This window comes from Penicillium arizonense, assembly GCF_001773325.1.
Source record: "Penicillium arizonense strain CBS 141311 chromosome Unknown PENARI_contig016, whole genome shotgun sequence".
NCBI classification, from domain to species: domain Eukaryota; kingdom Fungi; phylum Ascomycota; class Eurotiomycetes; order Eurotiales; family Aspergillaceae; genus Penicillium; species Penicillium arizonense.
This window is the reverse complement of record NW_019173293.1, coordinates 39,664-51,722: the sequence shown is the minus strand read 5'-3', so window position 1 is coordinate 51,722 and position 12,059 is coordinate 39,664. Positions and strand designations below refer to the sequence as shown.

The 12,059-nt window shown below is 46.3% G+C and overlaps 3 protein-coding genes across 3 annotated transcripts; 1 reads left to right on the top strand and 2 right to left on the bottom strand.

Moving 5' to 3' along the window:
- Positions 1-250: 250 nt before the first annotated feature.
- On the bottom strand, positions 251-3,038 carry PENARI_c016G06087 (uncharacterized protein; the record flags this gene model as incomplete). The annotated part of the gene is made up of 4 exons (XM_022634068.1): positions 251-965; positions 1,030-1,103; positions 1,155-1,298; positions 2,958-3,038. 4 exons carry the CDS (start codon positions 3,036-3,038, stop codon positions 251-253), a joined length of 1,014 nt encoding a protein of 337 aa, XP_022486075.1.
- An 826-nt stretch (positions 3,039-3,864) lies between these two features.
- Positions 3,865-5,306, top strand: PENARI_c016G09952 (uncharacterized protein; the record flags this gene model as incomplete). Its single annotated transcript, XM_022634153.1, has 5 exons — positions 3,865-4,020; positions 4,074-4,178; positions 4,238-4,647; positions 4,714-4,781; positions 4,846-5,306. The coding sequence occupies 5 exons, from the start codon at positions 3,865-3,867 to the stop codon at positions 5,304-5,306; spliced, it is 1,200 nt and encodes a 399-aa protein (XP_022486000.1).
- Positions 5,307-9,206: 3,900 nt separating this feature from the next.
- PENARI_c016G01040 (NAD(P)/FAD-dependent oxidoreductase) lies at positions 9,207-11,048 on the bottom strand (the record flags this gene model as incomplete). The annotated part of the gene is made up of 7 exons (XM_022633955.1): positions 9,207-9,460; positions 9,518-9,607; positions 9,662-9,893; positions 9,950-10,256; positions 10,322-10,682; positions 10,750-10,831; positions 10,944-11,048. The coding sequence occupies 7 exons, from the start codon at positions 11,046-11,048 to the stop codon at positions 9,207-9,209; spliced, it is 1,431 nt and encodes a 476-aa protein (XP_022485967.1).
- Between the last annotated feature and the right edge of the window lie 1,011 nt (positions 11,049-12,059).

Genomic DNA, 12,059 nt, shown 5'->3' with positions numbered 1-12,059 from the left:
GCTAGATAAAAGGATGATTCCGCCTCGACATTTATTTCTGTTGATACATGAGAATCGGATCTAGTAAACCCAAGCAAGATCCTCCAGCACTTTAACGCTCAGTATTATCGCACACCTTATGTACCTGCGTGGTCGTGTGATAATAAGCCTGTCGCCCACGAGAAAAAGAAGGCATCTAGTTTCCAAATCGGAACAAGTAGAAATTAAATTACTTGTGTTCAATTTGAGGACAAAAAGCAATACGTACACATCAGGAGAGATGTTCCAAGTGGCCCTTGGGTATTTTGAGCTTGATTGGATCAATTTCCGGCGGAGTAATCTCTGGCCACTGTGCCTTCACTGGTAACCCTGCCGCTAACCGCAAAGCGTTAAGAGCAGAGCTCCAGACGATGTGTCCAGATCCTGCCTCGTGCCATTCCGTTGAATCGAATATCTCTATGTCCGAGTCTGCCTGTGGAGGTCCTGCTCGCCGATAGCTTCCAATCAAAGCCGGTTCCGATGTCAGACATCTCAGTCCACCGTCACAGGCAGTATGAAATCCCACATCGGCAGCGGTCACATCAAGTTCAAGCATGGACATACGGGCAAGGGCATTACGCGCTGCATTGAACGTCCATGCAATGCCGTAACTGCACAGTAAGTCCTCAGCCGAATATATGTAGCGTGAAAATGCCGCATCGGAATCCTCAATCATGCTTGGATGTTTGAATCCAGTCCTATACTGTAAAGGTGCGACAGTAGGATCATTGGGTATCTTCCAATAAGGTCCCTTCTTGGCACGCGAGGAACAATGTCCTAGCCATAGAAGATCCCAAGAATCACCATACGGCGAGAGTGGGTTATCTTGCTTTGTTGAAATAGCACGTGTTCCGCGAGCAAATTCAACCATTTGATCTTTGAATGTCACATCCCAATCAGAATCATCCTCGAGAATAAGAGCGCTGCTATAACCTCGGGCGATCATCCTATGTCATGCATTGAAAAAAATTAGCGGGTAAAATAGAGTATTGATGGGTGGAATTCGCATACGTTTGTAATGCGTTCATATGAGCACGCCACGAGCCGAGAGTATTTGGTCGGTCGAGAAGATGATGTCCAGGTTTCTATGCAACGAATGAGTGATTTTGACAAGTTTATCGAAACTTGAAACATACGGATGGGTAGGCTTTGGGGTTGATGTCATCTTGTTTGACACCTTCAATCCACTCGACGTCTACCCCTAGAAACGAAGACACCAAGGTGATTGTATCGCGCTTATCCGTTCGATCACTGAGCCCAATAACAAATATATGCTCAAACTATTGCCTGTGGTCAATATGAAAATTCAAAATTCAAAATTCAAAAAAAAAAGAAATATGTTCCAGGTACATACCCCTAAGGTCCTGTTTTTGACCGCCTGATCAGGGGTTACCGGAGGTTCTGATGTGATCCCTGTGTGGCGATCAAAGTCTCGTGGCTCCGGGCCCTGTCTTTTATTTATCCAAAATAAAATAATGAAGCCATAGAAGGCTAACAATCCCGTTATCAGAGACTTATAACTGGCTCCGGATAACATATTTGCGATGGAAACATAACGAGAATGGGAAGTGGTTTTTGCAGGCGGTGATCTCATCTCTCCGCCCCGACCAACACATTATATCATTGGACCCTGCATCCCTTATTTACTCCAAACCAAGGGGTTCATACTGCCAACAGGTAAACATTCGGGTCCGATGCGACAAGGTGAAGGGAAGTGGGTTTACTGGTGTTTTTCTCCCCCTTTTACTTAAAAAAAAAAGAAGAAAAAAAGATATAGTTCGTCTAGCCCGAGCCGGTCTCTGATTTTGATACCAAAGACCCATTCGGCCTCATTACTATCTGCAAATGTCATTTCCTCTTTTTATATATCACGGTGAATAATAAAATATCTGTCTATATATCTGACACTCATTGCGGTGGAACTTCGTGAGCTGCCGCGGGTGACATATATCATTTGTATTGTCAGGTACGGAACTCGGTTGACTCGTGAAGCTCATAGAAGCTCAATCATAGGCGCTAGGATTGCGTTCTGTGATACTCGCGCCTTGTTCTGATAGAAATTATTGGGCATTAAATCCGTAAGGAGAGTGCAGATTCGTTACCTTTGACTCTACCAAAGCTACTAAGCCATGAATTAAGTCTTTGGGTAGCACTATAATCCGTCGCGTCTTCTAGAGCCAAGGGAGTGACCAGAGCTGGTGTCAATCCGCGTCTATCAAACCAAGTTATGTTGGTGAAGATGAGAGGCTCAGGAGACAAAGACTGAGTAGGCAAAGACTCAGTTGACAAAATATTGCTAGATAAGAATTTCCTTGCTGAGCAACTATTCTAACTTGGACTATTTTATACTGTTCTACCCATAAACGTTCTTATCTGAATGTTGAGTTGGTTCCCGTATTCCAAGATTCGCCGCAGCGGGGCAACAATATAGGGTGCAAAGTAAATTCCACGTAGGATGTTGTATTTTGGATTGGAGGAGTAAAGGGAAAACAATCTGCTGTCAGTGACAAATTTTCTAAACTAGTCAAAATATACTCCGTATATCGAAGCGTGCTGACTGTCGGACCTGATTAACAGTACGACGAGACGGACTAACACCTACAGCGAAGCCTGAAGACGCGCTAAAGCTATGTGAAGCGTAGATCGTAGTTAGTTATACCCAATTGTAATACGTACTTAGGTAGCTAGACAGATACGTTCAAGTACCACCGTAGAGATCGTTGCACTTAGTATAAGTTGGTACTCGACGGAAGGTGCATTTGTCATCGTGCTCAATACGCGCACACCAACGGCTAGTACCACAAATCCTCAAGTGTGCATAACTGTGGTGTATTTAGTCCAGCGTAGCAGTACCCAGGAAGTAAACCACTCAATCCGCGTCTAGACCGAATCGTGGATGTGTAATAAATAATAGGGTCCAGAAATACAGAATAATTCACGTTGACTTTCACGGAACAAAGCGCAGCACCGAGAAGATAGTCAGTTCCGGACACAAATGATTGATATTCAGGGTTAGACATTGTTTCCAGAGCAGCGTAATAGAGAGGATCTGGAATAGCATAAAATCAGTCATATCCTTCATTGAGACTCTAGTAAGCTCGTGGAAAGAGAAGATAACCTTCTCCCTAAATACAGTGCGCTCAATGAGACAGGAAGACCTAGTGCCTCTGCACGGGTAAAGAAGTCTCCTGGCGTAAGCTTACTTTGCGAGCAGTTCGATTGACGAAGCTCAAAGACATGGAACTATGATTCAAGATGGACTGTCAGTCGCCAAACTCGGCCCAACTCTTCGAGTGTTAAAATGAGTAGCCGATCATGTCTGACTTGGTTCTGCATGGCAAACCAGCGGAACACATCTAGACTCTTGGAAAAATTGTATCCTCATGAGAATTGAGCCTCGGCAGTCACGGAAACCCCCTGATTTCCAGCAAGCGAGCAGTTACCATCCAGTGAGAATAGCCGTCCCGCATGTAGTGGGGTTGTAGCGCACGCCAAACCACACTAGCCACAACGGTGTGGGCGCTAGCCTAATGCTCCTTGAAATTTTGCAGTTTCAGCACGGCACGCGAGAAAATCCTTCCCTTGTATGAAAATATTCTTGGGCTGCTAGTGGGTACTGTAGGTTCCGACAGAGCGAAATCTCCACACACCGGCATTTCGAGAGCATGATTACGGGAAACTCGTGCATATGTACTCTGTACCCATTTTGGCACTGTCGATCTCTTGGTGTCATCTTTAGTGGCACCCAGAGATTTCTGGAACTCCGCACTACCCAGCTTCCTATTTTTCCTGGCTGGGATTCGAATTCAGGGGAAAACAAACCTCGCCGCGTCTGAGAGTCTCAGAATGAGCAGCGATGAGGACCAAAGGAACTTGGCGATCAAGGTCGTCGCAGCCCTATTTATGTCGATAGCATGTGTGGCTGTGATGCTACGATGCTATGTCCGCGGCTGGGTAGTGAAGGCATTTGGATGGGACGACGGTGCTATGGTGATGGCCATGGTAACTTGTTCCCTTTGGAAAGCTTGAAATGCGGCCTACTAACCTCCAGTTAGTTCTGGTATATATTCTTCTCTGGGTCTATGATTGGCGCAGGGTTGCATGGCAATGGGCGGCACTGGTATAGTCTCGAGCCAGAGGAGCGAGTCACCGCCATGGAGGTAAGCTCGATTCATGGAATATGTTTCGTAAGACACTTCCCTGACTCGTTTGTGAATAGTACTGGTGGTTCTGCGAAATTGCTTTTTGCTTCGCATCTATCTTTTGCAAGATCTCAATCTGCATTTTCCTAATGCGAATCTGCATCAAGCGAGTCCATCTATGGCTTCTCTATTCTGTCATGACCATGACGGTCCTTGCTGGCCTGGTGTTCATGTTCCTGATGCTCTTGCAATGCAAGCCACTTTCCTTCTTCTGGACTCGGATGGCCCATCACCCAGTCGTCAACATCCAAGGCGAAGGCTCCTGTATCAACATGGAAATCATTGTTGCCATGACATATGTTTACAGTGCGTTTGCCGCAATGTGCGACTTTACTGTTGGTATTCTACCAGTCTTCGTTGTGCACAAATTACATATGAAACGCCAGACGAAACTGGCTGTAGTCGGAATTTTGAGCATGGCTTGCATGTGTGTAACCACTCTTATTCAAATCTTGGGATCTTGGGATTGGACAACAACTAAACTCTGACACAGTGCATCCTCCGCCGTGATTGTTCGTATACCTTTTGTGAAAACGTTTGATGATTTGGACGACTTTTTGTGTACGCTCTTTTTCTACACTTGTCCTTGAGATCTCTTGCTTTAACGGATGCTAACTCACTAAAGATGCTACCGTTCAGATTGCCTACTGGTCAAACTTGGAAGTCGGCCTCGGTATTACTGCTGGCAGTCTCGCAACCCTCCGTCCGCTTCTGCGCCACTGGCTCGGTACACACGCAGATCCATCATATTCCGCTGGTTTCCCGAAAGAATCTTTTGGGCGCCCAACTGGCGCGAGTAGGCAGCGACCGGTACCTTTAGGCTCGATGGGAGCGAATGAGCGGAGCGAGTTAAGACCCGATAAACTGGCTGTCATGGTGACAAATATCGAGACCCAAAGAGATTTGGATGGTTCTTGGCCACACCCATCCAGCCCCAGTGATAGCGTGGAAAGATTGACTGTACAACAACAAACATTGCCAGGAAAAATGGAAGTTGGTATCCGGCAGACATTCGAAGTTACACAAACTACTGAGGATGGCTTTTACGGCGAAGGATCCCATTGGACAGCGAGAGAGCATGTATGATAGGCAATTCAAAATCGAAAGAGTGACTTACTGCGAGCTAAACTAGTGGAACATAGAATACTAATAAAACCGCTACGCTACCTATGAATCTCTGGTATTTCCTAACATCCGAACAAAAACAACCTTTGCCCAATTGAACCAGTAGCGTAATAGACGAAGTTAAGAAGCGTGCCCTTTGAAATTCTTATTTGACTGACTGTCACTCGCTACTCGTAAATAAAAAGGATATTTGTTACACTATCTTCAAATGTCTTTCCGAAGTGAATAGGGGTACTGAGGCGGTGGCCCGGTACATCTGTAGGCGCCGAACGTCTCAGGATTTGTTGGTTGGGTTGCTGGCGAGGATAACATCGATCAAAGTACATATTAGTATGACTTGAATCACACGAAGGGCGGGGTTGTCATTCCTCGAAAACGGGACTTTCTTAGTAGTGATGTTGTATATATGTGACTGGAGACTTGGCCAAATGTGGATGACGTCACGGAACCGCGCCCTTTGCGGCTGAGCTGTTGGTATCGATTGAGATATATTCTCCATAACATGAATTTGTCTAACATTACGCAACACTTTCAATATCCAGCATTCGTCGCTTGTCCACTCTATCCTGATTCCTTTTACCCAAGATGACCCTTGCATGTAGAAGCGAGCCATGGTCTTCTTCCAAACTGACCAGTGGCTACGGTCAAGACTGTCTTTAGACTTCTATGACTACGGACCCGAACGTCACGTATCGCCACCATCTTGTGACTTCGTCGATTGCAATGGACGGGCATATGCGCGATGTTCTTTTTAATTTTCACATGTGTACATTTCACTAGTCTTCCAAGCCACTTGAATCTACTTCGCCTACAGCCACTCTCTATGGATAGCTCAGCACGATACGACCGTCGCTTACCAGGAGAAACTGAGGCCTGGATCCTTGGAAGCGGAACTGCGTCTCTAGCATCAGCAGTTTATTTGATAAAGCGTGCTCATTTACGTCCTTCTGCTGTGCATGTTCTAGATGAACACTTGTCCTTACAGCAAGCAGTACATCAACAAGGTAGTGCGCATGCAGGATACGACCAATTTGCGGGGTGCCTTCCTGTTCCCGTTGGACCAGAGTTGAGAGAGATTCTTGATATGATTCCATCCGCAGTGGCGGAAGGCCGCTCCTATCTTGATGACATCCAAGAAGAGGAAAAAAATCTCGCGATGAGCAAAAGAGGTGGTACGTGTTTTATCGCTCAAAATGACGGAGCTTTCAGACACCTGCCCACGAAGTCGCTGAACATAGGGTGGAGGCACAGAATACATATGATGCGTCTTCTTCTGAAAGGGGAGAAAAGCCTGCAAAAAAAGGATATCCGTAGTTTTTTTGGGGAAAGCTTCTTTGAAAGTACATTTTGGACGATCTGGTCGACTCAGTGAGTAACTGCATAACCCAAACGCATTGATTCCCTGGTTTAACTTTAGACATGCGAATCTACAAGATTCGGTTTTCAGCCCTGGCACAGTGCCGCAGAATTCAGACGTGCTGTTAGGCAATATTTATCTGACTTCTACAGCTTAAGCATTTTGAGCTGTCTGGATCTCACAGGCCATTATCAGTACGAGGCAATATATCTTCCCATTTATTTCTTTCTCCAAAGTCAGGGCGTGGACTTTCAGTTCGGCGTTAAAATACGGAACATCGAAACTACGGTCGACCAAAACCGTCATAGAATCAGTCGCCTAGCCATTTCTCAGCACGGACTTGAGTTCAAAAAATTTCTAGGACACAGCGACATCGTCATAGCTACACCGGGCTCGACTGTCTCGGGATCTGCAATTGGAACGAATGATCTCCCGCCAGCTTGGCTTTCAATTGAAGCGAGAGACCACCTCGACGCGAACTGGGCGCTATGGTTAGAAGCTGGTAACAAATTCCCGGACTATGGAAATCCTTACACTTTCTGCACACGCAAATCCGAATCTATATTGGAATCCTTTACTATCACAACAGAGCACATCGGATTTGTCGAATATCTTCAGACTCTATCACAATGCCAATCTCAGGCTGGTGCAATTATCCTTATGAAGAAAAGTGGCTGGGGCATGAGACTTTGTCTCCCTGTCCAGCCCGTGTTTGCTCAACAGTGTCGAGACGTCCGTGTCCTCTGGGGTTTTGCGCTCTTTCCCGAAAATGAAGGCGAGCATATCAAAAAGAGCATGTTGTTTTGCTCCGGTGCAGAAGTCATGTCCGAGATCCTACATCATCTGGATCTCCCTGGTGAAGTGGCCACGGAAGTTCTACAGCGTTCTATTACCATTCCACGCGCGATGCCGAGGATGTGCTCAACATTATTGACCAGGTCCTTAGAAGATCGCCCTTGCATTACCCCAAAATCAATCGTCAATCTCGCCCTAGTCGGGCCTTTTGTCGAGACTCCATGGCGCACTTGTGTGGACACAAGCTATGGTATTCACGTAGCACGGGTAGCAGTGTCGCGTCTTATGGGCCTTCAAAAATTTCCCGAGGAACATTCGCGCCCGTCAATCTCGAGGGTTTTGATTACTCTGCTGAGGAAGTGAAACCACTGGAAATTTGTTGGTTTTTATGTAATCCAGTTTAACACACTCAAAGTTACTTAATGCTTGGATTACTATTTTAATGTTTAAGTGAATAGGTTGATCCTACCTACCATACATCAGTAGATATAGGTTTGGCGTATATAGCCGTAGATTTACAATCTGGACCATTGCTGACAGGGCTGCTCTCTAAGGCCTGGGCCCTTGGCCGGGATTGATTTCCCCCCTCACACGTAACCCCTTCGCGAATCAACAGATATATCGCACGTGCTGATAATACTGTGTGAAGTCTACCGATTGGCATATTACAAAGGTGGATATGTAAACTCAGGGTTCCAGCCAATAGCGACACATTGACAGACTCTAGGAACAGGCACCGTGGCCACACTCTAAAGGTTCTTTTGCTATAAATGACCTTTTGCTTTCTTGGTCTTGCTTAATAGATAGGCCGGGGCTAGAATTTTTCTGTGTGCGTTCCCCGAGATTGGTTTGACGTTGAAGATAAGAACCAGAGACCCTGAGGATAACTAGTTAGTGTAGTGGTGGAACCCATGACAGTAGCGTATTCGTGGCCTGGGGTATCACAAGTGCCTTAGGAAGCTTGCATGCAGTCTTTTCTTAGGCAGTAGCATCATCCTACCATCATCAATATGACTACAGTTTTCCACCAGATTCTTCTTTCATGATACAGCTTCATTTCTAGTACGATAGCCACCTATAGAGACTGCTCTCTACGTCTCTACTGGACATGGGAGTGGTTGGTTGTGCTGTCTCCGTCTGCTATGTCAGACTGCCATCGTGCTATCCCCATTCCATTAGTTAACTATCAGCTATCCATGCATGTGGAAGCCTAAGGCATGCATCTTTTGTCACGACCCGTACTAGATATCAATGACTCTGTATTTTATTACCTCTATTTCCTGCTATTTATTGGGCAATTTCTAATTCTATAAGGCTCCTCGGATATATCATATACCCGAAGCCATTCGGATCATCTACAGACCCGGTTTCATGCAGTATTCGGAAGGTAACGTCATGCGTCACACGGCGGACGAGATAGTCTTTTACCCTAAAAGCATCTAGTTGAACAGAGTATTGCTGTTGAATTCAAGGCTCCTTGAAAAATATTTCAAAGACTTGTGTGAATCCTGTCTCTTCCATAAATGCACATTCGGTTAGGGCTCTTGTTATTACCGTCTACGATTTAATACTAAATGAAATTGGCTTAAACAATAAAATTCTCGTGTTGAAGTACATTTCGTGCCCTCGGTATTTTAATCTTGATCTAAAGAGGGAATTTCAGCTCTCTAACGACAAGCTTGTTACCCATTCATGATCCGCCATCTGTCCTAAGACTTCGGGCGACCGGGGAGTTTGTTACAAAAGGGTTTCTTTGCACTTTCTAGACAGTCTTTGGAGTTCTTTTCGAAAATGGCGGCAGAATTTATCTTCTGGAGAGAACTGATTCGTTCGGCCGTTGCCTGGAATGGTTTGGGTAGAGGCGGGTATGGCGCAACGAGGGAGGGAGCAGTGTACTTGATGTTCAAGGCATCCAAAATCAGTGGTGTGATGTGGGCGGTGGAGAGTAGAATACGAGGCATGCCTTGAGCACTATATGTCAGTTTGACAAAACAGTCGATCTCAGACAGGCAACACGTACCATGACCTGAAAAGCCAGCCGTAACAAAGTGTCCATCCCGATTTGGAATATCACCGACAAAAGGAAATGCGTCGATACTCATCGATTCAACTGTCAGTTTGTCAGTGCATGCTTACAGCTCCTGGAGAACTACAGGGAGCCTACCACCCGACCAACAGCCACCCTCGTCAACGTTCTTTGCTAACTCTGCTGGATAGTTGCCAGGCCATCCCACCACGTCCAACTCAGGCCACGATTGGAAGAATTCCGAAGCACCATCGAATTGTTTATCCTCTTCGTCGTTCGGGGAACAATCTTGAGGAGAGTGTACAAGAAGAGATCTTGCTCCGCCAACAATGATGCTGTTGTAAGGTGGTGGAAGTTGAAGATGATAATTCTAGAGCCGTTAGTTTCTCAGCTTATTCTCTGCCGCGGCGTTGGAAGCCTACAAACATTCACGATACTGTCCCAATGTTGGGCACCTGTGTGCTTGATGAAACCCTCTGGTGCTTTGATTGATGCCAAAGTCGCTCTGCTCCCAAAGATGAGATTGCCGAACTCCGGTAAGAGGTGAGAAGCCCATCGATTTGTCGCATGCACCACGGTTTTCGTTCGTACATCCCTCCTCCCAGTCTTGACAGTGATCCAGCCGGAGTCGTCTCGCTCTGAGACACTCTCAGCTGGCGTATGTGCTTGGAGGTTCAAATTACCTGCTTTGAGAACTATGCGGAGCAGGGCATGAACAAACTTGTACGGCCATCTGTGAAAAGTCAGTCACCTCCAAACAAAAGGATATAGACAAGAGAATCTAGCCAGAGAACTCACACTTGACCGGCGGGATGCACCACTGCCCCCAGGCATGCCTTCATCTGGGTGAATTCCTCCGCAGCCTTGGTGTCTTCAATTAGCCTGCAAACCCTGACCACCTCGTTGTCCTGCCCATGGTCCTTCTTCATTGCTTCGTAGGCGCCTTTCAGTCGTGCCCAGGCTTCATCCGACATGGCTGCATCAAATGTCTCACCAAGACGAAAGCACACTTCCTCGGCGATGTCCTCCTCGGCCAGAAGATCCTGAAAAGCTAACAGGTGCGCCATTTCATGTTTGATGAGTCCCATCGCCCCATCGGGCCCGAACCTAGCAGACCATGCTGGATAGCGCGAATAGGCATGCGGCCTCAGCTGCCCTCCTGAGTTAACCCTTTATTAGTTCCCATAACGCCCAAGCTGCAATCAAAAACTGTAGGAAAACCCTACCATTGCGACCTGTCGCGGACCCGCAAATATCTCGAGCCTCTAGCATGAGAATTCGGGGCTTTTGGGCGTCATTTTCCGTGTACTAGGAGTTTCGTTTAGAACATTGCTCAAGAGTCTAGGGCATGTAGCTCTCTTGCCTTGTTAAGCCAGTATGCCGTTGTTGCACCTGCATATCCACTCCCTATGATTATGACATCTGTCTCCTTTGGTAAATCCTTGGTTGACCGAAAGTCTCGGAGAGCAGAGCTGGCCTCCTCGATCCAGAAGGACTTCGTCGGGTTACTGATTGGGAGAACCATTATGGCGATAATTTAACGGGAAGAGAGTTAGAATGTTGCCGTACTGACTTTGCGACTGGACTGATAATCGAGTTCAAACGGCGTTAGTCCGCTTATCAAAAGTAGTCCGGCTATCAAGAGCCTAGTTCCTTCTCCATGTTATCTGGACCGGTTGCCAGAACAGGCCGCTAAAGCCGGTCGCCAAGGCCGGTCCCCAAAGCCGGTCGCTAGAGCCGGTCCATGTAGACCCTATGCCCATTGTGCTGTAATATGACTGGTACCAATTTGTATTTCTTATTTGGAACTTATTCGAACGAACCATTACAAAGCAAGGTTATGAGAGATGATTGGTGATCGTAGAAAGGATCAACAGGCTCAAAAGCAACGAGGTCCTATTTCCGTCACTTAAGTTGCCATTTCGAGTATTTGTTTTTCATGTCTAGATACGTGAAATTCATCTAGTGAATACAAAAAAAGCTTGGTCAATTGATACGCCGTCACCAGCGCCTGAATTCCCAAGTTCAGTGAACGATTTCACCAACGAATACAACTGAGCGCGTGCTACGACTAAATAAGAAGCTAGTTCGGGACCTTCAAGAAGTAGACTATCTATATCACTGTGTAGGATGCCATATTCAGCGATCTACGGATGCCAATACGCTCTTGGCCCAGCAACTAGAAATCTGCGTGGGGGACGTTAAGAAGTCTCTCGATCATAGAACTATTGCAAAAGCCCCAATAACTGCAGAACTATTCTACAAGCGGATCCGATAGAGTCACGTAAGGAAAGGAATTCCGAGAAGCTCGTACGGCTACAGCCGTAATTGGCGAGGGAATTAGACCAGGTTGCGCAGGAAGCTACTCTGATATCTCAAGACGTAAATAATGGTTTCTATATGCTATAATGGGGGTGTTATGATTGGGTTTAGACCAATTTAATATGTCGGTAAGAATTTGCTCTGATCAGAGAATTTTTATGGGGGCCTACCCTCAGGGGGTTAGTGGGCTTTGTACGATTATAGACGTTATAGA